Source organism: Drosophila willistoni (genome assembly GCF_018902025.1).
Source record: "Drosophila willistoni isolate 14030-0811.24 chromosome XR unlocalized genomic scaffold, UCI_dwil_1.1 Seg8, whole genome shotgun sequence".
Lineage (NCBI taxonomy): Eukaryota > Metazoa > Arthropoda > Insecta > Diptera > Drosophilidae > Drosophila > Drosophila willistoni.
In genome coordinates, this window is record NW_025814059.1 from 2,515,337 (window position 1) to 2,541,860 (window position 26,524).

General features: G+C 35.9%; 1 protein-coding gene across 2 annotated transcripts in view; it reads left to right on the top strand.

The window, feature by feature from the left end:
- The window catches only part of LOC6645686 (ecdysone-induced protein 75B), a 129,751-nt gene that overhangs the window by 68,198 nt on the left and 35,029 nt on the right, over positions 1-26,524 (top strand). The window contains exons 1-3 of one of the 2 annotated variants that reach the window (XM_023177581.2): positions 4,009-4,432; positions 4,625-5,083; positions 13,622-13,710. In XM_023177581.2, coding sequence (XP_023033349.2) covers positions 4,045-4,432; positions 4,625-5,083; positions 13,622-13,710 — 936 coding nt within the window. In that variant the 5' untranslated portion in view covers positions 4,009-4,044. Of the gene's footprint in view, positions 1-4,008; positions 4,433-4,624; positions 5,084-13,621; positions 13,711-26,524 lie in introns of those variants that run through there. The other variant, XM_023177580.2, reaches the window with a different exon arrangement.

Sequence of the window (26,524 nt, forward strand, 5' to 3'; positions counted from 1 at the left end):
TTTTTCGCCATTTCACTACCCCGCGGAAGTTGCGTACTTTGGCTGCCGGCCGCCTCATCATTTGGCCCTCATTTCAATTTATCGGTCAATTGCTTGCAGTTGAAGGCAACATAATGCCTCGATGGCCATCTCTCTCTCCCTCTCTCTCCTTTATCGGGGACTTTGCGCACTGATAAAGCAAAGAAGAATATATATACATACATTTTGCATGCCGCCCCCACTATAAATATCAGTCATACAAGTCAGTCAAGCAGTAGCCAAAATGCCAATGACATTAACCAAGAGCAAATCAGAAGGAGAAGTTCACTCGCCTCCACTCACACACACACATACACACACACACAGATCTTGTCATTGTCATGATTATTATCACATAATCATCATGATGATCAAAATCATGACATGGCATATCAGCAGAGAGTGTATTGCCTTGACAATTATTATAAACTATATATTTTTTGAGGATTGGGGGGGGGGAAGTTTTTTCAATAAATAAGAAAGAGGAAGATTATACATACACACACACACACACATACATATATGTATATACATATGTATGCGTTTTGAACTTGACCTCCACTTGAACTGTTTCATGGTTTTCATAAAAATTTCATGTTCCATCCCTCCATCATCATGCTATCTCTTTCTGAGGCACTTTCGTTTTGTCTGGCCATTTATTTATTATTATTATTTTTGCCTCTTGTTGTCATTATTGAAATTGCATTAATAAGGAAGTTCAATGTTTATTTTCGTTATGAAGTCTGAAAATTGAATTTCTGAAAAAATAAAGCACAAAAACACTTTGTTAACGTCAGCGAAGAGAGTCAAACTTAAGGAATTAAAGAGAGAAAGAGAGAGAGAGATTTATCCTAATTTAAATGAAATTTATCGAGAAAATTAATAATTTCTTAATTGTTAATAGAACTCTGACGCATAAGATTAAATTAAACGAGCAAATTAAATGAATTTTGAAAGATCAAAAAGATTATAAATATGGAAAATTTAGTTGTTTTTGATCGGATTTTGATTTATATTAAGCCGACAAACAAAAGTTTTGATATCAAACAAAAATAGGCCACCTTTGAGAAATTTTTATAAAAGAAAACTTAACATTGCTAGAGATTAGATTTAATCGACTTTCTTATGGCCTTATAAGGACTCTATCGAAGGGTTTTGTTCAAAAATATTTTCTGTAAATAGCTTTTTGATAGCTTAATCCTATAATCCTCTTCTTCTATGGGTATTTAAATTAATAAATTTCAATAATTCAAATGAAAGATCAAAAATTATAAGCAAAAACTTAGACATTTAATTATAAGGAAGTAAAAAACAATAAAACAAAAAAATCTTACGGTTAAATTAGATTTGAATTAAGACTGAATAAAAGCAATTCTTAAAAAAAGTTTTGAATATCTTCATTTTTGTAAGATTGCTTTTATTTAGTCTTAATTCAAGTCTTATTTGACAGTAAGATCATTTTGTGTTTTAAAAAATAAAATATATATAAAATTTCTATGAAATAAAGTTATGTATAAATCTTAAAGGAATTTGTAACATTTTTGTAGCAAATTTTGTATGAAATCAAAGCAAAACTAATGGACATTAGTTACCTTTAGATAGTAAGAAGATTGGCTGTAATCACTGCCCAATCACATTATAAATAAATAAATAATAACTAATAGACGTATTAGGAATCTATATGAATCCAACTAAAGTTTGTACCTAAAGCAAGTAAAGTTTTAACTAAAGTTACTTAAAATTTTCTATTACTTTGTGTGTAAATGTAATAGGAAATCGTAGAAGAAAATTTTGTGAAATTATTCTCCTTTGTTTGGCTTTAACTAAAACCGTTTAACAATACAAATTGGCTCTCCAATATGATGATAATGACTTGAATAGCTAAAAATGATTCCCTCAGCCATTAATAGACCGTTCCTCTTCCTTGTTCTCGCCCTCGTCTCACCCTCTTATGATCGTCGTAAAAGAATTTTCACAACAATTTTGTGTTGTTTGTGTTTTGTTTAGAGGAAAAACATGTCGTATTTAAAAAAAAAACAACAGGAAAAAAATGAAAATGCCATAAAATACAAACAGACAAATAGACTGAAAGAAAAACACCAAACGAAATGAAAATTTTTTGTTTTTTCCCCCTCAATTTTCCACGATGAACAAATGTGCCGAAAATGAAAATAAGTATTTTTAGGGATCGACGAGAACGAGAAGTGGAATTGAGTGTGAGTGGTGAAGGGAGGTGAGGTGAGGTGGAGCTGCTGGTGGTGGTGGATGAGTACGAACCGTGAGGCGGGGGCAGTCCACACGTGGCACGCATTTAACACTGTGGCCCCCATTACAGGAAACGTTTTTAACATTGACCTAGGCAGACGATCGCCTTGCCTTGCCTTGCCTCGCCTCGTCTCACCTCACTTTGCCTCGCGGTTTCTGATCGGTTGTTGATCGGACTGGACTGAACGGAACGAACGGGTTGATTGCCTTTCTCTCACTCTCTCTATCTCTCTCTCTGATCGGGGCTGGCATGCATATTTCCCAAGCAGGCGAAATGTCAACGACTTTGTGTCAATGCTCCTTTGTCAACTCCTCGACGACGACGAAGCGACGACTCCCCAAGACGACGACGACGACGGACTCACATGTGTATACATTATATGGTGATATAATTTTTAATTATAAAGCAAAAGGCAAACAAACGAAAAAAACAAACAAACAAAAAAAAAAAAAAACGCAAATGCAATGTTAAATCTGCAACATGCAATTAAATAAATTTCACTTGCTGCTGCTGCTGTTGCCGCTGCTGCTGCTGCGCTGCGGCATTTGGCCTGAAGTTTTATTGAACTTTTCAATATAATCGCAATGAACTATAAAGCCCAAAAGCAAAAACAACATTGGGATTGGATTGGCAATGGGAAATCATTACGGACAATAACCGGAGACTTGAAGCTGAGTTTACTTACTCACTCACACTATCTGTCTGTGTGCGTGTGTGTGTGTGGATGACATGTGTTTTGCTCATACAAACATGCTACATACAACATCAGCCCAAGGAGAAAACGAAACGAAACGGCCGAAAAAAAAAAGAGCGTAACTTTTTTTTTTATTTTTCTCGTTCAGCTGTTGGTTGTCGTCAGGAGAAGATACTACTTAACCACGATGGCAAAAATTTCGTGTGGGGTGGTAAGATACACCCAAACACCCTCGCACCGCACCCCCCACACACACATACACAAGCATAAACATATGCTGCTCTAGCCAAAAAAAAAAAAAAGAGAGCAAAAGGAACAAGCAAGCAAGCGAAAGACAGAGCGAGCAAGAGATCCCTCTCTCTCATACACACACACACAGAGCAGCAACTCGCATGGCTTGCTCTCTTTTAATGTTTTGTTGTGGTAGCACGCTCTCTATTTGTGTGTGCTGTGTGGCGCTCTCTCTCACTCTCTCGCTCTGTCGACCGCTCTCAGGGTCGCAGTCTCGGGGTCTCTGAAAAAACTGAACAAGATCCAACGCGAATGTTGATTTTCCTTTCATTGACTAACTGCGCCTCGCAACGTGCAGATCGTTTTGTCGCTACGTCAATAATACACGCTAAAAGAAGAAATATAAATATATCAGAAAATATATAACAAAAAAAAACCACAAAAGAAAAAAACGTTTCGTCGTTTCGTTTTTTTTTTCACGTACAAAATATTTTCAATATCACAATATTTACTCTATTTTTTTACTGTGTGTGTGTGCTAAACAATTTTTCGATTAAATGTGACCAAAAAGTGTTTCAAAAAGGATACATATCAATGAAATAACAAAAGCAACAACAACAACAACAAAAATCATTTGTAACTATGCCCAATTGAAAGGGTAACAAATTTTATATAAAAAAAAATTTTTTTTTTTCATTGGTTTTGGTGGATTTTTGGAAACATAATCCCCAATACCACATATAATACCATCCCACAACATATTGGTTCGAAAAAAAAGAAATAATCAAAGTGTGTGTGTCCCTCTGTGTGCGTGTGTGTGTGTGTGTATATAAAAATGCTTATGTCAGCGGACAGTTCCGATTGTCAGCCAAGCAGTAGCGCCACAATGATGGAAACACCATCGACAAGTAGCGCCAAGACCTCAGTGATATGTCTAGGTGGTGGAGGAGGATCAGGATCAGGATCATCATCCACAGTGTCACCAACACCAGCAGCAGCAGCAGTAGCACCTGTAATTGCAACATCACCCACTACTCAGGTGGTTGCATCAAGTACCACAACAACAAACAGCAACAACAACAACAGCAACAACAGCTCGACAAATAATAATCAACTTTTGTTGGGTCGTTCACATTTGGAGAATGCATTAAAATTGCCACCAAATACAAGTGTATCGACATATTATCAACATAGTAAATTGCTAAATGGACAACAACAACAGCAACAACAACAACCGGCAACAACAATAACTACATCAACAACAAATACAAGTGTAGTAATCTATCCAAATACAAGTCCAGGCGGAGGAGGAGGAGCAGGATCAGGAGATTATCATCCTCATTCACATATGAATCATCATCATCATCATTTAAATCATTTAAATCATTCAGCATCAGCATCATCATCATCATCGTCGTCGCAACGTAGCCTGGTCGCACCTGTCACAGACATGGATACTGTGCCGCCCACAGGTGTGCCCATGGCCAGTAAAATGCCCCATAGTAATGTTATCTATGTGAATAAAACGAGTCCAAATTCATCATCTTCTTCTTCGTCTGCTAATGCCGTTTCGGTAGTTAGCACCACAGAGATACAAACTAACTTTGAGGCAAACAATCAATCGCAGCAGCAGCAACACCAACAACAACAGACGCCAAATCATCATTCGATCTACCATCATCAACATCAACAACAACATCATCATCATCATCAGGGTTTGAATTTCTCAACATTCTCATCCTCAAACAACAACAATAATATTGTTGTAGTACCAGCCGATTCGCGTCCACAGACACCGGACTATATTAAATCATATCCAGTTATGGATACAACTGTGGCCAGTTCGGTCAAAGGTGAACCCGAACTCAATATTGGTGAGTCTGCAAGAAAAAAAAAAAAAGAATTGCAAAAAAAAAACACTTCCGTCTCAAAATACATATATGTATCTAACAATTGACCTTCCGAGATCCAAGAAGATCCAAAATCACATGTTTGTTCTGCTTCCGTTTAACCAAATCTAAAAAGGTTAATTAGCATTTTAGGCCTAAAGAGAGAGACAGAGAGAACTCTGATCAGAACACTCTCCTTTAGCTGCTACTTAGCGGAAATCCAAGGCTTTAACCTTAATGGGTATATTGACTTTATGTCACATTCAAAATGATGATTAGCTTCCGAATCATTCCGTTTTTGGCCAGTCAATCAACTTTGCTTACCCCAAAAAAAAAGAAAAAAGCGAGAAACACAAAAAAAAAAAACGTACAATAAGTGCGAAACAAGGTCGTTCCGCATACGAAATGTATATATAAAAATTTATATATCAACGAGCAAAAGTTCATGCGAGTTCAATTAACTTTTAAATAACTGTACCAATGTCAGGCAATTTTTTGTTTTATGACTAAAAGGAAGTTAATGCACTTCGGAATGAGTAACAACCGGTTAAAATATATTCACCAGTTCAAGTGAATGAGTCAAGGTAGTGTAAATGCTTCCTTCTCCTTCGCTCCTTCTACTTCGCCTCAATCTCTCTGCTTCTTCTTAACCATCTTCAACTCAAGTGCAACTCAATATCAAATTGAGGATTTTCTGAGGTTTTTTCAACATTTTCTAAGAGTAAAAGGCATTTTCAGTAATGAGTATTCGTTTCTTTATAATCTTTTAGCTAAGATCTTACAAAGTTAATTACTTTAATTTAACAATTTAAGCTTTTAATGTGCTAAAATTGTATTGTTTAAGCCATAGGTGGAAATAGGCGTTGGAAATGAGGGAAATTCGCTCCCAAAAGTATGCAAGGACTACATTTTTGAAACATATAAAGTAGTTGTGTCAAATTAAGCGAAAAAACATTGCTTGTACACAATTTTAAAGTTACAAAACATACGAAAAGTTATAAACTTTTTGCAAATATTGAACACTTGCAGCCTATTGCATACTTAAGGGGGCCTATTTCCCCATTTCACAAGAAAGAAATTAAAGGTAATTGAAATTATTAAGTAGTATATCTAGGGATCTGGTTAGGAAAATTGGCTACCTTTCTAGGTTATGGTTCAGTTGAAGAGGTAAATAATGATTTGTCGCTTTCAATTTCCTTATTGAGGATCTGCCAGGACTGAAGCCAGGGTTCAGCAATAAGTACTAAGTGCCTTTCAGGAAATATTTGTCTATAAAATGCATTAGTCCTCCTCCCCATCCCCCCCTCCCCTTACAACTCTAACCAAATTGCTGCGATATCAATGCATTTTCGAGACACATTTTTCACGCCCTGTCAACGAAACGAAAGTGAAAACCAAAAGCAAAAAACCAAAAGAAAAAAAAACATAATAATATTTATGTGTACACTGTGAGTTTTTATTATGTGTTTTGTTTTTGCTTTTATTTATTTATGCGTCTAGGCGCATTGCATTTCTCCAAATCCAAACACACACACACACACACACACACGAAAGAGAAAGAAACAAAGAAGAAGAAGAAAAACTGGGCTGCATTTGATACGCTTGAAAACAAAAAAAAAAAATGAATGGCTTAAAAGAGTAAGTTAGCCAAGTTCATTGCCTGCCCCAGGCCAAAAAAAAAAAAAAACAAAATGATATGACTTTTTCGATTTAACTGAAATGTTATTATTCGTTGTTGTTGTTGTTGTTGTTGTAAGTGCATCCGTTTGCCAAGTTTTCAATTTCAATTGCCTCAAGCCGAAAACGAAAGTGAAAATGCAATTGCAAACGAACGAACGAATTCATTCACTCACTAACTCTTTTTTGTTGCACGTTTTCACTGCGCGCGTCGGTCAGTGAGCCAGTCAGCCAGCTAACCAATTTATGGCCAAAAAGCCAAGTTAAAGTCGTGTGTCCTCTCCTCGTCCGTTCGTCCGTCCGTTTGTCTCTTCTCTCTTAATTTAAATTCGCTGTCAAATTGTCTTTGACATTTTCCTTCTCCACACACGACCAAACGATTAAGGGTTAATGACCCCCACCACCCCCCCATTCCCACACCAATTCCCTCGATACGATTGATACATCTAAGCACCCCCTACTTACTCCCCTTACCTACCTCTAAAACATCTTCCAAAAGCAACAAAAATGCCTTTTGTTCAATGTCGGTGAAAGTCAAGTCAACTTGCAATAACTTTTGCCTGCCTCGCTACAATTGTGCAGAAAGAAAAGTTATTTGCCTTTTGCTAGACACACACACACACACACACACATACATACATAGAGACAACACTTTGTTGAAGATACAGATACATATATATGTATATATATAACTGGTAGATAGGTTTTTCATAGCACCGAGTTTTTCGTAGGCGGCGTTTGAACTTTTGCTTTCTGCTTTTGACTTGAAGGAAAGTTAGTTTTAGTTTTTTTTGTTGTGATCGTGTTTATTTTTATTGGCACAATTATTTGTGCATTTTAGAAATTTATTAAGCGTTCAAAGACCCACAAGACATTAGATGGGCCCCCGCCACCTCCCCCTCGCCGTCTCCTTTACCATCACCTTCACCTTTGCTGGCCAAGAAAGTGAAAACCAACAAATTGAAAGTCAAATACCTTTTTTTGTTTCTTTATTTATCTATCTATAGGTATATAAATATATACTTGTATATAGAGTTGACTTTTACTGGCCATAATAATTAATATTGTCCACCAAGGTGAGATCGTTAATTGATCAGTTTGATCAATCTAATTTGATAATTTGTTAAAAATTTCAAAAGTTCTTATTTTTAAACAATATAGAGATTTAGCTTTGAGATTGTTATTATAAAGTTATCATAAAATAAGGTGAAGAAGAAGTAAGATCAAAGAATTTTAAATAATATTTGAATCCAAAGTGAACTGCAGCTATTATTATTATTATTATTTGATTAGCATAGATGTGGAAGCAAAAGGAATAACTATAATACAGTCGTGAAATCTAAAAGATCTTTCGCCTGGATACTTTCTTAAAATTGTTTACAATACAGTCGAGTCTCGATAATTGGTACCTTGATAAATCGAAAACCTTAATATTTCGTAAGAACTTGAAAAAACTTTGCCCCTTGGAAAACCCGGTAAATCTAAAATCTCTGTAATTCGTAAAAAATTCTGTTCCCTTGCCGAATTATCGAGACTCAATTGTATCTCCAAAGTCCTTTAGAATGGTTGAATTTATTAGACTTTTGATTTTTTCCATAATGTTTAATCAATTTTAAGAAATCTTAAATATTTTGGAAATTTTATAATCAGAGAGAGGGGGATCTAATGAGAAGGGAGGGAGGAGTGAAGGCAAATTTCAGCCTTTGAAAGATAGACAAATCTTGGACCATTCTAAGTGACTTTTAGAATGTTAAACCCAAAGTCTAAACCTAGATCAATTAAGGGTTAGGTTGGATTCTCATAGGATTACCTTAGAGGAAACGGTACAGAATTCCTATTAAAAGGAAGCAGAAGGTCCTCTGCTCATAAATATCCTTACAAACCTGAAAACTTTAAGAAACGAATAAAAATGACGATAAATTTTAACCAAAATGTAATTTCAAAGTCTCCTGTTTCGCCTTAAAAGCCTTAAATAGTATTTCCCCACTATTGTTTCTCAGTTTCTTCTTCACCCCCCTTGTAATCTCTCGAGTGTTTTTTGACATTTTTTGATAATTCCCACGCTTTTTATTGTTAATCGTCGATCAATAACCTTCTTTTTGCCCCTGCCCTGGCAATTCGCTCAAGGTTCAACGTTTTGAAGAAGATCAATGTACTTGAATTCAAAAGCAGCAGAAATTCAATTGCATAACTTCTCGTCATCAAAAAACCGAGAAGAAAAAAAAGTGTCAAAAAAACTCGCAATGAAAACAAATGAATTTCACGTTTTTACTTTTTTAATTCAATGAACTAAAAACAAGAGTCAAGAAGCAGCAGCAACAGGCAATGGGCGCCACGCCCACATTTACACACACACACACACACACACACACACACACACACACACACACACACACACACACGAGCAATAAAATGCCGCCTGACCTCAGTTGCGTTTTTTGAACTCTCAAAAAAAAATTTGATATTGAAATTTTAATTTTATTGCACGATACATTGAACCGATTCTCAAACCTGTCCGAACATTTCCGCATTCAAAATATGTATTTCCAAAATGTCTTGATAGGGTCGTCCGTAGAAGGGGGATGGAAGGGTGGTGGGGGAGTAGAAACACGCTCTCTCAGCACGCTATGTCTCGCTCTCTCTCTCTCTCTCTATCTCTGCTACTGCACGCGCTAAAAATTGTTTATTGATCGAGCGAGAGAGAGAGCCAAAAATAAAAAAAAATTTCAATGTCAAATTTTAATTTAGTTGAGTTTTGTTGTTGTTTGTTCACCCATAGAACATTTGGCAATATGGTGTCTCTCTCTCTCTATCTCTCTCTCTCTCTCTCTGGCTCATATCAAGCTGTCGGAATTGATTTGAATGTGTGTGTGTGTGTGTGTGTGCCATTTGTTTGCTGTTCTTTTTGGTGTATTTCTAGCTGATAGTGATGTGCCCCCCCTCTTCTTCGACTCACCCCCTCCCGCCCTATAACACAACGCACCACATCTCATCCCACCCCTAGACCACCACCCTCTCTTACCCTGTCTCTGTGTTGGTGTGAAGTGAATGAAACTTTCAAGGTCGCCTTTATATATATGTGTGTGTGAGTCTGTGTGTATGTGTGTATGTGTGTAGTGCGTATTAGATAATACTCATAGATTTTGACTGTAGATTATTTGGTTAGCTAATAATATGTACAAACAAGAGAGCCAGAGAGCCAGGGAGAGAAAAGGGGCGAGAGAGGGAGAGTTATGTAGAATATATAGAAATATAGTTTTTACCATTTTTGTGGAATTTCAAGGTAGAATTTATATATTTATATTTTTTGGGAATTTTTGGCAAACACATTTTTTTTGCACTTTTTGTTCTTGTTTCTCATTCCTGGAAATTTTGCTTCCTATATAAAAAAAAATGTCAATATAATTAATTTGGATTTATTTATAATCCCTTGAAATTAGCCCTACAACTACAAAATTTCCCAATTAAATAATGAAATTCAAAATTAAATTAAAAAAGAAAATTTCCCAATTAAATAATGAAATTCAAAATTAAATTCATATTTAGGCATAAAAGTTATAAACCAAAGAGGATATATGTATCTCTATAGGGCAAATTTGTAGTATTCAATTTCTGCCAATTCTACAAACAAAATGTAAACAATTTATAAACAAAATTCGTGAATTATTTTTTTTGGTCGTTTTGTTTTGGTGTTCTTAGAAATCTTTATAAAAATAATTTTGCTATAATAGTTTATTTGGAGAATATTATAGAACAAAATAACTATACAAAATTTTAACTCATACAGAATATTATAATATCTACATATATATATTTTAAAATGTATGTCCAGAAAATAGAACCAAAAGTAGGTCTATGTGTGTGATTTCTTCAAAGATTCTTAGTAATATAGCCAGATCGAAAAATAATAAACAAAAGCGTACTATATATATACATTTTTAAGGTTGAATACCTATTATACGGTTCCTGAATATCATCTATGAAGTACAGTAGAATCCTACTATAACGACTCCGCCTATAACGTCCGTCCCTATAACGGTTGGTCCCAATACAAACGTATATGAAAGGGCCTCCGGTTTCTACTGTATTTTGAAATTCAAATCTATAATCTAAGAGGATTTGACTCTAGATTGTTTTTAGAAGAAGAATCTAAGATTTGAATCTGAGATCTCAAAACCTCATATACTTTGGAGAATTAAGAAAAAGTATTTTCAAAGTATTTATAACTAAACTTAATAGATTTTAGTTGAAGATTTCTAAATATTTTGAAAATACAACTTCTATTTAGAAAAATACTCCAAAATATATATGAAATATTGAGATTATAGGTTCAAATCTACAATTCCTCAGATTGGAGATTAAAATTTTTATAAAGATGTGTGTTAGCTTAGTGAACACTGACTTTTTAGGGAAAGATTAACTAGTCTATGGATCTAATTTCTAACTAATAATGTTTGATTTCTTTTGGGTAAATGATCTCTACGATTTAAAAACTTATCTACATAGCAGCTGCTCAAAAAACTAGGAAGTATTCGTCATTACCCTTCACTTATCTAACTGAAAAACATGCGCCAATTTGTCTTTTTTTCCCCCTTTTTTTTTTTAATGCTTATCAGCCTATAGAATCAAGGCAAACAAAAACAAAGTATTACTGTGTGTTTTGTTTTTTCTCGCGTAACAATTTCATTTGAACTTGAAAATAAAAGAATACGTTATTTTACTTTATTTAATTTAATTAATTATAGCAAACAACAAAAAAACAACAACAAAAACAAAAAGCCAAAAACAGACAATCACTTGGCACACATTTGAAAGCATATATAGGGTATAATTTATATATAGATTTTGATTTGAATGTGGGCGTGTTATTTAGATAGAATTGCCACGTTTTCATCTCCGACATTTTTGGGTAGAGCCACTGGGGGGAGTATGGTGGGGTCATGGAGGAGAATGCTGACGTCATTTGGGGCAAAGACGCCGCCGAATTTTGATTTATATGTATATACATACATCTCTATGCCATTGTAATGGATTCTGTTCATGGGTTTTAGGTGGGATTCTATAATTTTTGCTTTGTTTATAAAAGCAACAACAACAACAAAAGAAAAAAAAGAGAGACAAGGTCAATATAAAATAGTTTCACTCACCTTTTGAGTATTTGCTAAATGGGCGACACGTGTAATGGCCTGATAAATTCATTTCGTTACGTTTTGTTTTTGGTTGTTATTAATAATAATAATATTGTTTGGAAATGCTGTAATATGTGGTATTATATGGCTCTATCAATAGAAATAAGATAATGCTAGAGAGGGGGCGATGTACGGGGAGGGTAACAATAGGTGATAATTTTTTGATACGAACACTATTACGACAGAGACTTCATATCAAATCAAGTTCTGATATACGGGGAATATGTAAGCAAAAAGAATTTAAAATTTCATTGATATCGATAACGATTATTGTATAACAAATGTATCGCCTTTTTTATTGATCTTTGTTGAATTTAATAAAGAATTATTTTCGAAATAACTTCAAATTAAGTGTAATTGTGTATGAAATAACTTCTGTAAAGCTGTTAAAGTTTATTGTTAGAGCTAATCTTAAACGATTATTATACTTTGTGGCTATCAATCGATCACGATAACGACTATAGTAATCGATTACACTTTCAAAGATCAATTAATCTTTTATGTAGATAACAAATGTAGAAAAATTTAGCACATTTTGTGGATCAACAAAGTCGATTTCACTCTCGATAACGATAACAACTATAGACCCAAGATCATCAATCTTTTATCGATAGATGCTTAAGGATTTATTTGTTTTTAAAACGGTTTAAAGTTATCAAATTGCAGTGATTAAATCCAAATTGCTTATTGATCAGTGAGTAGTTACTTGAAAGTGGATCAGCAAATTGCAATACACACACACACACACACACACAGAGAGACACATACACAATGAAAAACCACTGGAAATAAAAGTCAGTCAGTGGCTCGACGGCAACGATTTTTTTTCTGTGTTTGTTTCTCTCTTGTGTCGTGCGAAAGATCACATAAAAAAAAAAAACCGGAGACGATGACGCTGCGAGGCAATGCAAAAGTGCAACGATCTGCAATGCGAAATGTCAGTGAACTTGTGCCACAGAAAGAGAGAGAGATAGAGAGAGAGGGGAGGGGGAAAATAAGTGAGATACACAGATACAAAATGCAGATACTCTCTCTCTCTCTGTCTCTCTCTCCCTCTTTGTATGTGTGTGTCTGGCACAGAAATAGCAAAACAGAGAAAAAAAAACAAAACAAAGCTCATCATCATGATCATGTTCATAATGATGACCGTGGCAGCGTGAAGATCACTTGGCATTGTTGTTGTTGTTGTTGTTGTTATTTGTTGTTAATATAATTTACAATTGGGTTTGCCAAGCGTGGCATGTTCCCTTTTTCTTTTGTTGTTGTTGTTCTTCCCTGCTGATATTTTTTTATTTTGCTGATAAAGAAAAACACAGAGACGAGTGAAAGACTTTCTTCATTAAAAACAGGTTCTTAAGAACTTGTTTTGCCAGAGTGGCCAGAAAGAAAGTCTTTCTCTCTCAGTTCTCTCTCTCTCTCTCTCGCTCTCTTGGCTGCTGTGCTTTCTTTTGTGGTGAAAGTTACGTAACCATTTCAACCATGGCCAAGAATCGAGCTCAAGTTCAGCAACAAGTTTTCTCTCTGTGTGTGTGTGTCAGTTATTACATGATCTTTGTTGACTTTCTTTTGCTTTCTTTCGTTTCGTTTCGTTTTGTTAAGAGTAAAAGTTAACTCACTTGTGTATTAATTTATCGATTTGTTCTTTTTCAATTTACAGAATTTGATGGAACAACTGTGCTATGTCGCGTCTGTGGGGATAAGGCCTCTGGCTTTCATTATGGTGTGCATTCCTGCGAGGGTTGCAAGGTAAGTTTTCTACTCCATACTCTTCTTTTGTCTGTCTGTCTGTCGGTCTGTCGGTCTTTGAGTCGTGTGCTAGCCACGTGCAATGAAACTCTGTAGTTTTCGCCTGACATTGAACTCATTTGACCTCGCGTCGTCGTCGTGGTCCTGAGGGTTAACTTATCCTTTAATTCATTACTCAATGAGGGTTGTTCTTCAAGTACACAATAAACAATACATATAATTTTGTGTGAGCAACAGGCTCTTATGCCCTTCGATTATTATTATTTTTTTTTTTTTGGGTAAGGGACCTTAACAATTGCGTTGCAGACGACACTAAACCTGCCGCTCAGCTTCAGTCTGCGTCTGCGTCTGCGTTTGCGTCTGCGAATTGTCCTTGCATAAATTGCGTCGCAATAAAATAAATCAAAATGAGAGAGGATGGAACATGAACAAATATACCTATATATATATATGTACATATATGTATGGCATATATAAAATAAAAAGGAAACCAAAAACAACAAGCAACCAACCAACTAACCAACCAACCAACCGATCAACCACCACCACCAGCACCACGAAGAACCAGAACGAAAACTTTCAATGTTTTTGTGGCCCTTTTGCTTTCTGCTGCTGCTGCTGCTGCTGTCTGTGACATTGAAAATGCCGGCAAGTTCATTCGCCCAGGGCCCAGACACACGATTCTGAATATCGCGCCAATGTGCAACAGAGATAGATGGAGCAAAAGAGAGCAAGAGAGAGAGAGAGAGCGAGCAAAACTGATACCATAGAGATGCAAACGTGAAGGGTTTTTGCCAATTAAATGATAATAAGAAGAATCATTGCAATTTTCATCACAAAAGTATGCAATAACATTTTGTCAACTTCAAGAAACATTAGTAAACTGTTGAATTCCAAGCACAAAACACGATGATCCTCACGATCCTCCATAAACGAAGGGGGAAACAGAGGCAGATGGGGCACTTCACGATATCATCGCTAAGCCCAATGGCGAGTGCCGTCTCTGTCTCTGTTTCTCTTCCTTTTAACCTTGACGCAGTAGTTTGCCCTATTCCCTTATATATATTCTTTTTTTTTTTTCTTGATGCCACATCAAGCAGAGTGTATATAATGTCTCAATGACGTCCTTGAATTGGGTTAACAGCCAGTTGAAGTTCAGAATATCTTTCTCTCTCCCTCTCTCTCTCTGACTCTTTCGTCTGCTTCTTTTGCGCCATCCTTGCGTATTTATTTTTATATTTGGACGTCTGCGCGTCTGAAATTTCAAACTTTCAAGTCAAACAAATCCAAAAAAAATAGCACCGAATTTTCTATGCTCTTTAACTAACAAAAAAAGTAACTTTTACGCCAAAAATGAACACAAAATAATTATCAAGCTAAAGTAATTTTCTTTAATCAATCATTTCTATGGGATATAGTAAACTGATTTTTATAATATTTGGCACAGTTATTAATAAATGCATTTAGTTACAAACTATGAAATCTTTTAAGAATCGCTTGATAAATAAGATAAATATAGAGCATCCATTAAGCCGATTTCAATTGTGGGCCCAAAAACTTAAACAAGGGCATAAAATTTTCAAAAACCAAACCATAAAACTAAACTCGTAGTTCTTTTGGCTTTGCTTAACGCAAAAAAAAAGGAGTTCATTGACTTTTTTTTGTTTTCTGTCCCTTACCCCGAAAAATGAAACACATCATCTTGACCACTCACATGTGCTAATTTATCTATCAAATATGTGTGTGTATATATCTTATGTATCCAATTTATGTAGATATATGTAGGTAGGTAGGCCTATTATTGAACAATTTCCATCTCCACTCACACACACACACACACACACACTCTCACACACGCTTTGATATCGCGTTGTCGCTTTTTTGAAGTTCAAGGTTAGATCGAAAACCTGTCCAAGCTTTTTTCGCTCTGCTTGCTATGGCACGCACTTTTGTGCGTTCTCTGGCCGAGTAGGAAGCAAGTTTTTGTGTGTGTATGTGTGTGTGTGTTTGTCGACATTGCTCATACGCCGTCGTGTCCGTCGACAACAACGATGCTTCCGCCAAAAACCAATTCTCTGCCTACCTACCTACCTGGCCATACTTATAACCAACCTTCATTTTGTCTATTGACCTCTATTTTTCGTTTTCCAAGACGAATGTGGCTTGGCTTGTTTGCTTTTTGCGGTTCGCCGTGTTAGGGAATCGAATGACTTCATAATTTTTTTGACTCATTGTCTTTTGTTAAGTTCTTGTTGAAAAAAAAAACACTCACACAATTCTAAAGATTAGTAATTATAAGTAAGCTTCGTTTTCTCTAAAAATTATGTTGTCATTGGTTTTCCTCAGATGCGGAAAAGGAATTGAAGTAAAACGAAATTCGAATAGATAACCCGAAAAAATTTATAAACTTTTCATCCAAATTGCAGTAAAACGAAACTTGAATAGAAAACCCAAAAAAATTAGAAACTTTTCATCAATCAGAAGACAAAAGGAAACTACTTTAGAATCGCCAAATTTAAAATTTCTTTAAGGAAAATGTTCTCTCATTTCCATTATATTCTCTCATTTTATATAGATCTTATATATGTACTTATATTGTCCATCTAACTTTGATCTGATGATGTCATCCTAAAGACACCTGCTTGAATAGATTTTTAGGCTAAACCCTAAACCCTATGTTTGTCTTACTCCTCATTTACATACATACATACATACATACATACATAGTAATTTTTGTCATTTCCTTCATTTTCTGCTTCATCTGCTCATACATATACATACATACATATCTTTCACACATTCGTTTGGTTGGTGCCTGTTGCCTTAATGACCCAATTTCAATTTCAAAACTAAACAACAACAACAACAAGAGAAAGAAATTATAGACCTGATTCCAGATAAAAGAGAAAAACAACAACAACAACAAAAATTGTTCTACAACAAAATTTTATGCAAAGACAAAGCAAAAGACGAAAGGAAAACAAAAAAAACCAAAAAAAAAAAAACAATAAAGTAAATAAATTTTGTTGGTCAGCTTGCTTAACGCTAGCTTCCCCCCATCCATCTCACTCCCCCTCACACACACACACATCTAGTCTTTCCTTCTTCCTTTCTCTCTCGCTCTCTATACCTTTTCTTCTTGTTATTTTTGTGGTTCGTTCAGCTATTACCTAACATATTGTTATTCTTTTCACATTATTTAGCATATTTATTTATTTATTTGTTATTCTTTTTTTTTTTCACTCACTCATACATACATATGTATGTATGTATGTATGTAGAGGCTATTCTTTTTTCTTCTTCCTCTTCTTTCTGTTTTCCCCTTGTCTTTCTTTCTCTGTGATTCCCTGCGGTGGCGGCGGGGCTGTTGTTGTTTTTTATGCTTCATGTAGTTTTTCATCACACACACACATACATACGCATTTACATGCATTTGTATGCGAGTAGTATCTGTGGCTCTCTGCGCGTGTGTGTGTGTGTGTGTGTGTGTGCAAGCAGCAGCAAATGTGAATGAACTCGTTCAATGTCAAAAGCAAAAGGCAGAAGAAGCAGCGTACGCAACATAAACCAAACCGAGAGCGAGAAAGAGAGAGAGAGAGTGAGTGAGCTCCAGAGAGCGTATGTTACGACTCTCTCCCACTCTACTCTGCATATGTGTGTGTGTGTGTCTGTGTATTTGTATCTCCCCCTGCATTCACTGCTTTCTTAGTTTTGGGTATTTTTTTCTTCGTTTTTTTTTTCAAGGGGAATTTTCGCTTTTATTGTATGCAATAGATTGAAAATGTCTCTATTTCTGTCTCTTTTGCTCTATGTGTGTAAAAGGAAATGAAGTTTTCTAGGTCTTGCAATGAAAAATATGTAATTATCTTTGCCTATAAAAACAAAAAAAAAATTAAGTTAAAGTCTTTAATCAAATGTTAGATATAGAAATGTAAAAAGAAACAAATTCAGTCCATATATCTGAAATAATTTGATAATCCACAGTTTGGTTAATTATGTAGAGGTTAATTCTATCTCTAAGAATTCAAAAGTTGTTCAATCTCAGAGCATAGAGATCTAATTTAAAAAGTTATATGTATGTATGTTTTTAGTATCAATTAGTTTTTCAAGTGCAAGACATTTATTATTTCCTATTTTTTTCTTTAATTTTGAAATTTTTCCTCTGATTTACTGTCTTTATCTTATCGTTTGACCCTCTTTCTCTTTCTCTCTCCCCCTTACTATTTCTCGTTTTCATTGTGGATTTTGTTTTTCTTTCATTTTCTTTGCTCGACTAGTTCCCTAACCTGCATTAACTTTTCAAGTGCTTATGATAATAATGACGTTGCATGCACACACATACACATACACACACAAACACAGTCCAGAGAGAGAGAGAGGGAGGGAGAGGGAGAAAGAGAGACAGAACAATAAGAAACACTTGATAATCTCTATGGGGCAAAAAGAAAAATGAACCCAAGAAGTGTATAGGGAAATGCATTAAACAAATATAAAAAAAAATTAAATAGGTAGAAACATGAAAATACTACAAATAGAACAAATTTTTGTTACTGGGACATACGATGAAGGATGTGGTGGAGGGGGAGGGGGAGTGAGGGCTTGATAGTTATACAAATATTGTCAATATATGAGAATCATAAAGTAAATAGGAAAAACAAGAGATACCCTCATTTCAGGATTTCCACTCGAATTGTAGCAAAGAGAGAAAGAGCGCTAGAGAGAGAGATAAATGCAATAGGAGAGTGCACTCTCCATCTCTAGCTCAAACGGTTGACTGAGATAGAGAGAGTGACACACACACACACACAGAGAGAGAGGAAGACCACAACAGAGAGCGAGAGAGAAATGATTATGCTGTGATTGTATGCGTGTTGTGCTAGGACCCACATAGATACATATAAAATCAGAGGTTAATGCTCTGAAATGCACTTGAACGACTGACTGCAGTCGCCTTGCGCAGCAGCAGCGCGACACACAGTGGCAGAGGCAGCGGCAGCGTCAAAAGCAGCGCAGGCAGCGTTGCATGAAATTATCTAGGCGTGTGCCTGCTGCTGCTGCTGCTGCTGCTGGGGAGGGTTTGTGGTGTGGTGTCTGTGTATGCGTGTGACCAGGAGGTGGAAAATTCAATTCGTATTTAGGTTGAGTTTTCAAAAGAAAATTCTAGATGCAATGAGGAAAGAACAGGAGGGAAAGCAGCCCCAGCAGCTTAGTAAGTTTGCTAGAAAAAATCGTATAAATTAATAGAAAGTTCTCTTTGATATAAACATAAATTAGGCTTAAAAAACATATTAAGAAAAATATTTAATTTTTGTTTGATATTTTCAAATGTTTCTTATTGAAAATTGCCAAAAATTCTACTAAAATGATGTGCAACTTTTGCTTATCTAGTAAATGCTTAAATTAGTTAAATTAATAAAATAATTTCATTAAAAAATTGAACATTTTTTAGTAAAGTAGTAGTCAAAAAATGTTGCATAAATTAAAGAATTTTATTACTACATAGATTCAAATAATTTAGTACTAGATTAAATTAAATATCTAAAAACTTGTTGTTAGGTTCCAAGTTAAGAGAAGATTTAACAAAAATCTTAAAAAATATATGTATATAAATCTAGAAAATATATAATATTTCGAGAATTCAAAATTTTGCATTATACAATGTCTTATTAGACTAACCAAGTCCTTAAGGCTTACAATTTAAAGAAAATATAATTCTTAATATAAAAGAGTAAATATAATAAAAACAACATTCATATATCAGCTAGTTGAATACACTAGTTCCTTGCCTTAATGTTAAATTTGTAAGATTTTTGCTTTTAACTACTTTATTTTTTGCTTTTTTCCAAATTCAAAGCGAGCGCTCAAAAAGCTTTTCATACTAGTCATTCAACTTCTTGTCGCTAGATGGCAGCAGCAGCACCACCAAATGGCTAACTAGTCCACTGCGCAAAAGTATGCAATGGTTTTTGCTCAGAGCACTCAAAAGCTTGGAGCTTTTGACAGCCACCACCAAAGCAAACAAAAACTATGGCGCTTCTTTTTGAAAGTGTTTAAATAGAAAAAGTTGAACTTTATGGATAAATATGTTAAATGAATTTTAACTTTTATTTCTTTTGCCTCTCTAACTAATGGGACACACCTTATAGAGCTGCAGGGGCCACAGCCATGGCCTTGCAGCAGCCTCCTTAAAATATGATTTATAGGTTTTTAAACATTGACTAATTAACAATAACAATAATAATAATAATAGACTAAATTAATGGTTTAAGCACGCCTACTACTGCTGCTACTACAACTACTAGTACTACTATTACTACTGCCTACCACTAACGCCAACAACAAGCATTTCGACGAGGCTTATCTAACAATTTTTTTTTTTGTGTTTTTGTGAACTGGCAAAGAGAACGTGCAGCTGCAACTGCAACAGCAGCAGCAACAGCAACAGCAACAATTTGTGAGTACTACTCTAGCCGAGCTGCATAACTGGGGCGAGGGCATAGTGCAATGAACTGACTGGCCAGCCAAAGCCAGGCCGTTGTTGCAGTTTTTTGCACTGTGTAAAACTACGAGCGATAGTAAAACTCATATATGTATGTATGTTGTATGTATGTATGTATATGAATGTGTCTAAGAGAGAGAGAGAGAGAGAGAGAGAGAGAGAGAGAGAGAGAGAGAGAGAGAGAGAGAGAGAGAGAGCTTCAACTACCCTTAAAACGAAAGGATGGGGAGTTCTTGTGTGTGTGTGTGGGAGGATGACAGAGAGGGGATGACCGAACACTTTTGCTGACCCAGTTAAATGTCATTCGCCTTCTAGTAGCAGCAGCAGCTTGAGTCACGTGCTTTTAATGGGCAGAGGGAGGAGGGGGGTATTATGACTTTGCTTTCATTCGAGGTTATTCTATAGCCAAATCCAAGTGGTGGGTGGGCGGTGAAAAAGAAATGGGAATTAGATAAGAAAAATACCACAGAAAATGCTGTTCAATTAGTTATTAAATACATTGTCAATACATTTTATTCTTCTATTGCTTTCTCTTTCCCCTGTTCAGGTGTAACTCACGGCTAAACCCTCCCCTCCCCTCCCTTCCCCCCAAACCATTCATTGGTCATTCTTGCATAGTTCCCTCGAGTTGCAACCAAAAAAAAAAAAAAAAACACATAGTTCAGTTTCCCGGGCAACATTCTAGAACAACAAGAAACAAACGTCAACAAACTCACAACTTGGCGCTATGTTGAGCAATGAAAGTACCGCAACAAAATCGCACATAGTGAAAAAGAGAAAGAGATAGAAAGACAGAGTGAGAGAGCGAGCGAGGGAGAGAGAGATAAATAGGCAGGCATAGTTAGTTGCAGGCAAAGTGCATTGACTCTGACTTGCTGTCGCCGTTTGCTTTCTTCTTTCGCCCAGCGCCAGAGCTTCGACGTTGACTGCAAAAGCCAGCGTCGACGACGACGTCGACGTCAACGTCAACGTTGGCGTCAGCTGCAATGCTGAACGTTAACGTTTGTTGCATGCTGAATCGAGTTGAATGCACTCTTTGAATGCAGCAAAAAAAAAAAACAGCAACTATGAAGCAATGTAGAGAAATAGATAGAGAAAGAGAGAGAGAAGAGAAAGCCATTATAAAATCATGTGGCAACAAAAAATATCATAACTCTAGCCTAGACATAAACCTCCTCCTCTCCACTTGATGATGTCTCATCCTCTTCCTCTTTGTGATGATCATTTATTTAGTTGCAAAAAAAAAACAACTAAGAAAAAATCTAATTCGATTTTCTACTCTCACGATCTCTGACCATAGAGGAGACAAGGTGGAGAAGGGGGGAGGAGGAGGCGGAGGAGTTCAATGATCCAACAGCAATAAAAATGTTGCTGCTGCACCTTGGCTACCAACTTACTTAGTTAGTAATTGTCTTATGTCATAAGTCACAACACAGCAACAACAAAAAAGAAGCAAAAACTATATACATATATATATATTGTCTGACATTTGTGTTGACAGTTTTATGTTGTCTTTGTGTTGTTGTTGTTGTTGTTGTGCCCAGCTGTTGCCGCCAAAGCTGAACAGACAAGACCAGACCAAGACCCAAGCAAAGCAAAGCAAAGCCAAGCAACTTTTGCCGGTTTTATGTGTTGGCCAATAATTAAGAGCGAAAACGTTTTATAAATTATTTATATACATATATGATTTTTCATGCCAAAAACATGGAGGAGGAGGAGGAGTAGGCGAGGGTGTGTCATCGCCGTTTGGCGTGGGAAAGGCGTTTTAATTAGTCAGTTAAATCAAAAGGCGACGAGGCACGAGGTCAAAGGTTTTATAGAAAATGAACCTTAGCTAAAACTAGTTGGGAATCACAATTAAATGGGCTAATTTTGTAAAGCTTAAATTAGAAATTTCGACAAAAACTCTAAATCAAACTCTGAATTTCAAAAGTATTAAAAGTATTTTCAGATTTAGGAATAAAACAAATGTTTTTTAATTTAAAGTAAGTTTAACAAATGAATTTAAATATATAATGCCGTGAGGCAGATTAAGATACAATTGAAGTCAGAAAAATTGTGGGAAATAAAACAAACAATTTTAGATAAATAAGTGATAACGAAAAACCTTAACTTGGCAATAATCTTGAACACTTGAAAATCTTTTTCAACCTGTTTTAAATATACTAATTAATTTCTGTTTTTAATTTCCCATCTAATTACAGGTAAGCAAACTTGATGATAATTTCTTGCAAATGGTTTTCTGCCTTATTTCCTTAACCCATTTATGGTAGCCAAGTAAGTAAGTTCAAACATTTTGTGTGCAGCAGCAGCAATTAGGTTCAATAAACTGCCTAGCTCAACGCCCTTCATATGAAATGAACCTACTAAACACAACACAATAAACAATCGAGAGGGCGGGGGAGGGGCGGCGAGTGTGCCCAACCGCCCGCCGCCCCCTTAACTAATTGATTTATGGCGGCTTGAGCATTTGACGAGAATCGCGCGATAAGCAACACGAAATGTACCCCCAAAGCGCAATCCAATTCAATTCGCAAGCATGCAAGAGAGAAGTCAGGGAGCCCGAAAAAAAAACAAAACAAAAAAAAAAAACGCTCGGCAAGTGGCCTCAAGGCATTTAACTTTAACTGATTTTTCAGTTGTTGTTGGCTTTGTTGTTGATGGCTGTGAACTAACCTCGTGCAATGAGCGGCATATTGAGGCTGGCAACAAGGCGTCCCGTTAAGGCGTCTACGTAATCCTTCTGGCTACCTAACGGTTACTTCTGTTGCTGCGGTCAAAGACCGACAGACCAAGCAACCAACCAACCAACTAACCAACGAACCAATAGACCATTCACATACTTACTTACTTATCCCACTAACTAACTGCCTACACACAAACAGACACACAACCAACAAAGTGCGCCAGTTGGCAGCGACTTAAACTGGTAGCCTGGCTACCACCTCAAACTCTAGTGACTGCAGCAGCAGCTGGCCTAGGTCTCTGGACGGGGGATCTAAGATCTCGGGTCTCAGGTTTGGGGTCTTGGGGTCTGGGATCTGGCCTGTGATTGTTGTACAGTTTGTATGCAATTTTGGTAGCTCACTAGGCACACACTGAAATAGAGAGATAGATAGAGAGAGAGAGAGAGAGGTTTGGTCGGTCAGGTCTTTTTTCGCTACGCACGTATGCCCCGCCCCCGTCCAGCCTGTTGACAGAGGCCAAAAAGAAAGGCAAATCCCAAAAACCTGGCTTTACCTAAATGGTTAAATATTGCAGGGATTTTAACAGGCCTATCGAAAATCTATGAGGGTAGATCGAAAAGTTTTTTATTACTGTGGACTGTTTATGCCCTTTGAAGTATGCTATGGAAATGATATAACAACATTTAAGCAAATAAATAAAGGAATATGATAAATAATTAAATTAAACAGAAAGTTGTAAGGTCATTAGAAAAATATTTGTTTAAAATTTAATACATAGAATTAGCAGTTCTTTAGAAGAACGATATATTTGCCCCTTAAAGTATGCAACGATAATAATTTGAAACGAAATTGAACAAGTTGAATGACTTATTGTAAACAGGGCACACCATAAGCATTAAGAAAAAGTATTAAGATAATAAACTTTAAGTTTTAACAAAGTGAAATAATATATTTCATAGCCCTTTAAAGTATGCTTTAAAATATGATATAACATATCTATGTTTAGTGAAAATATCTATTAGAAGAAATAAATTAATGAATTTAAACGAAAACAAACAAAAAGTTACAAAAATAAAGCAATATGTTTGCCCTTTAAGGTATGCAATGGTAATTAGTTAAAAAATACTAAAAATGTTTGATTTCTTTATGGAAACTTTTACACATTTCATTCGTTTTGAACTCGTTGCGATGGCAGAACTCTTCAAACCACCCACCCATACACACTCAAGAAGGAAACAAACGCGAAAAAAAAACCTAACCTAATCCAACTCATTGAAAATTGTGCGTAAAATGCGTGACGACGACGACGACGACGTCGTTCCCTTGTTTCTTCACATTTGCCTCGTTCGTTCGACAAACTCGGGCGTTAAAACAACAGCAGCAACAGCAACAACAACAACAACAACGTTTTTGTCTGGTCGCAACAACAACAACAACAACAAATCTTTATCGTTGACTGCATTTGCTGCTTGTGTGCCAGCCTGCTGCCGCATGTTGTTGCATGATAATTATGCAACCCGGCAAAATACGAAAAACGAAAAAAAAAAACACAAAATAGCTTCGAACCAAAAATGCCAACCTGACGTGGCTAAGTTAACTCTACATACATATGCATGCCTTGCATGTGTAGAGCAATTCCCCCTCCCCCTGCCCCCTCTCCAAACCCCTCCATTCAACCATCTATCTAACCATCTATCCCATTTGATTTGGTAGTCACAGCACGCGCTTTCATTTTGAAGAAAAGCCATGCGTGTGCATGGTTGCTTCCTCTCTCTCTCTTTCTATTTCGTGCGAGTGTGTTTGTGTGTGTGTGTAGGTACCCCTAATTTGGTTAAAGTGCAGGGAGGGGTTGGGGCACGGGGTTTGAGGTTTGGGGGCATCATGCCAAACGGCACTAAACTCATTTCCGTCACAAATTCTATGAATGTGCACAAGTCTCCGCCTTCTTCTATACTCCATCTTCACCCGTCACCACCACCCCTTCCCCCTCTCTCTTATTTTTTAGTGCTGCTTCTGGCCGTCCTGCCTATTTTTATGGTAATTAATGTGGGGCAGGCTGTGTGTGGTTGTGGCATATGAGTAATAATTATGTTTCTGACCATTTCTCAGTGGTCATAATGCATAAATTTACATGAAAGCAGCAGCGTCCAACGTCTAGGGTGGTTGGTGGCAGGAGAATTTGTAAATTACCGTTAAGTGTGTTGACTGTGGTCAAACAGTGCGTATGAGTAATGAATAATGAGAGAGGCGGCCACAAGTTAAAAAATATGCTAAGCAACAAATCAAAAATGTCCAATAAATGATGACATAGACACGGAGTGACAGAGAGAGATAGCAAGAAAGAGAGAGAGAGCGAGAGAGATAGGGAGTTAGTAATAAAGAGAGCAAATATAAAATAACAAATATTTCCCACAACAAGTTGAAGAAATGAAAAAGAATGAACTTTACATTTAGAACTGCGCAAGAAGAAGTCAGAGATACAATTGGATAGAGAGAGGGAGACAGAGAAAGCGACAGAGAGAGAGAGAGAGAGAGAGAGTGAGACAGGTTGGGAGACAGTGAGAGTGAGATAGCAGAATAAAGCACAATTAGAATTTCATAAAATAAAAATCCAACAATATTCTTTAGAATTGTATAATTTTACTTATAGATTTTCAATCTACTATTCAAATATTAATACATTTAACCATAAAAAACACAAAATAAAGTTTGTTTTTAAATGTTAATTACTTAATATTTTCTATAAAAAGTGCAAATGATTTGTAAGAATTATATAGACTATGATTTTCTATGCCAATTTTTCAAAAGTTTCGCATGGAATTTACTTCTTAACAAGATTTCATTATATTATTTTATTAAAAAAGCAGTTTAAATGGAAATTCTTTAGGTTTTCTTTAAAAAAAATTCATAAAAAACTGAGCTTAAATTATGTTACCTAATATTGGTCTCTCAAAATAAAACGTAAATGACTTAAATTTGTAATTAATTGCAAAGTCTTTTGATTTATATATACATATGTATATATATAGATGATATTTGTTCGATTTGTGTATATATAAAAGTCCCAATTTATGGTAAACCTTTTCTTAATCTTTCTCTCTCTCTTTCTCATTTACTGTGGCTATCTCTTTCTCTTAGAGACATCTTGATTATGTCACCTTTGAATTGAATTGGAAACTTTTTTTGTTAGTTTTCGTTTCGCCTTTCCTTTCTTTTTATTTTTTGGACGACATTTGACATTTTCTCTTTGCTTTGGAGTGGGGGTTGCTGGGTGGCAGGGAGGGGAAACCTTCTCCTACTTGACTCTCTGGTTGGCCATTTAACAGATTTGAAGACCCTTGCGGCTGGCCTGGCACACAAACAGACACCTTCAACTAACTTGCCTCATTTAATAGTGTCGTGTCATGTTTGGCTTTTTTCTTATTATTTTGTCTGTGATTTTTGTGTGTGTGGCTAGTTGGTTGGTTGCCTTCTTGTCATAACCTCAAACATGCAACGAAAATGTCAAAGCAAAAATGCAAAAAAAAAGAAAAAAAGAAGCACATTGTCGGTTAATGCTTCAAGCTAAAGGAGTTTTGCTCTATCTATGTGTGTGTGTGTGTGTGTGTGTGAAAATTAAGCGGCATGT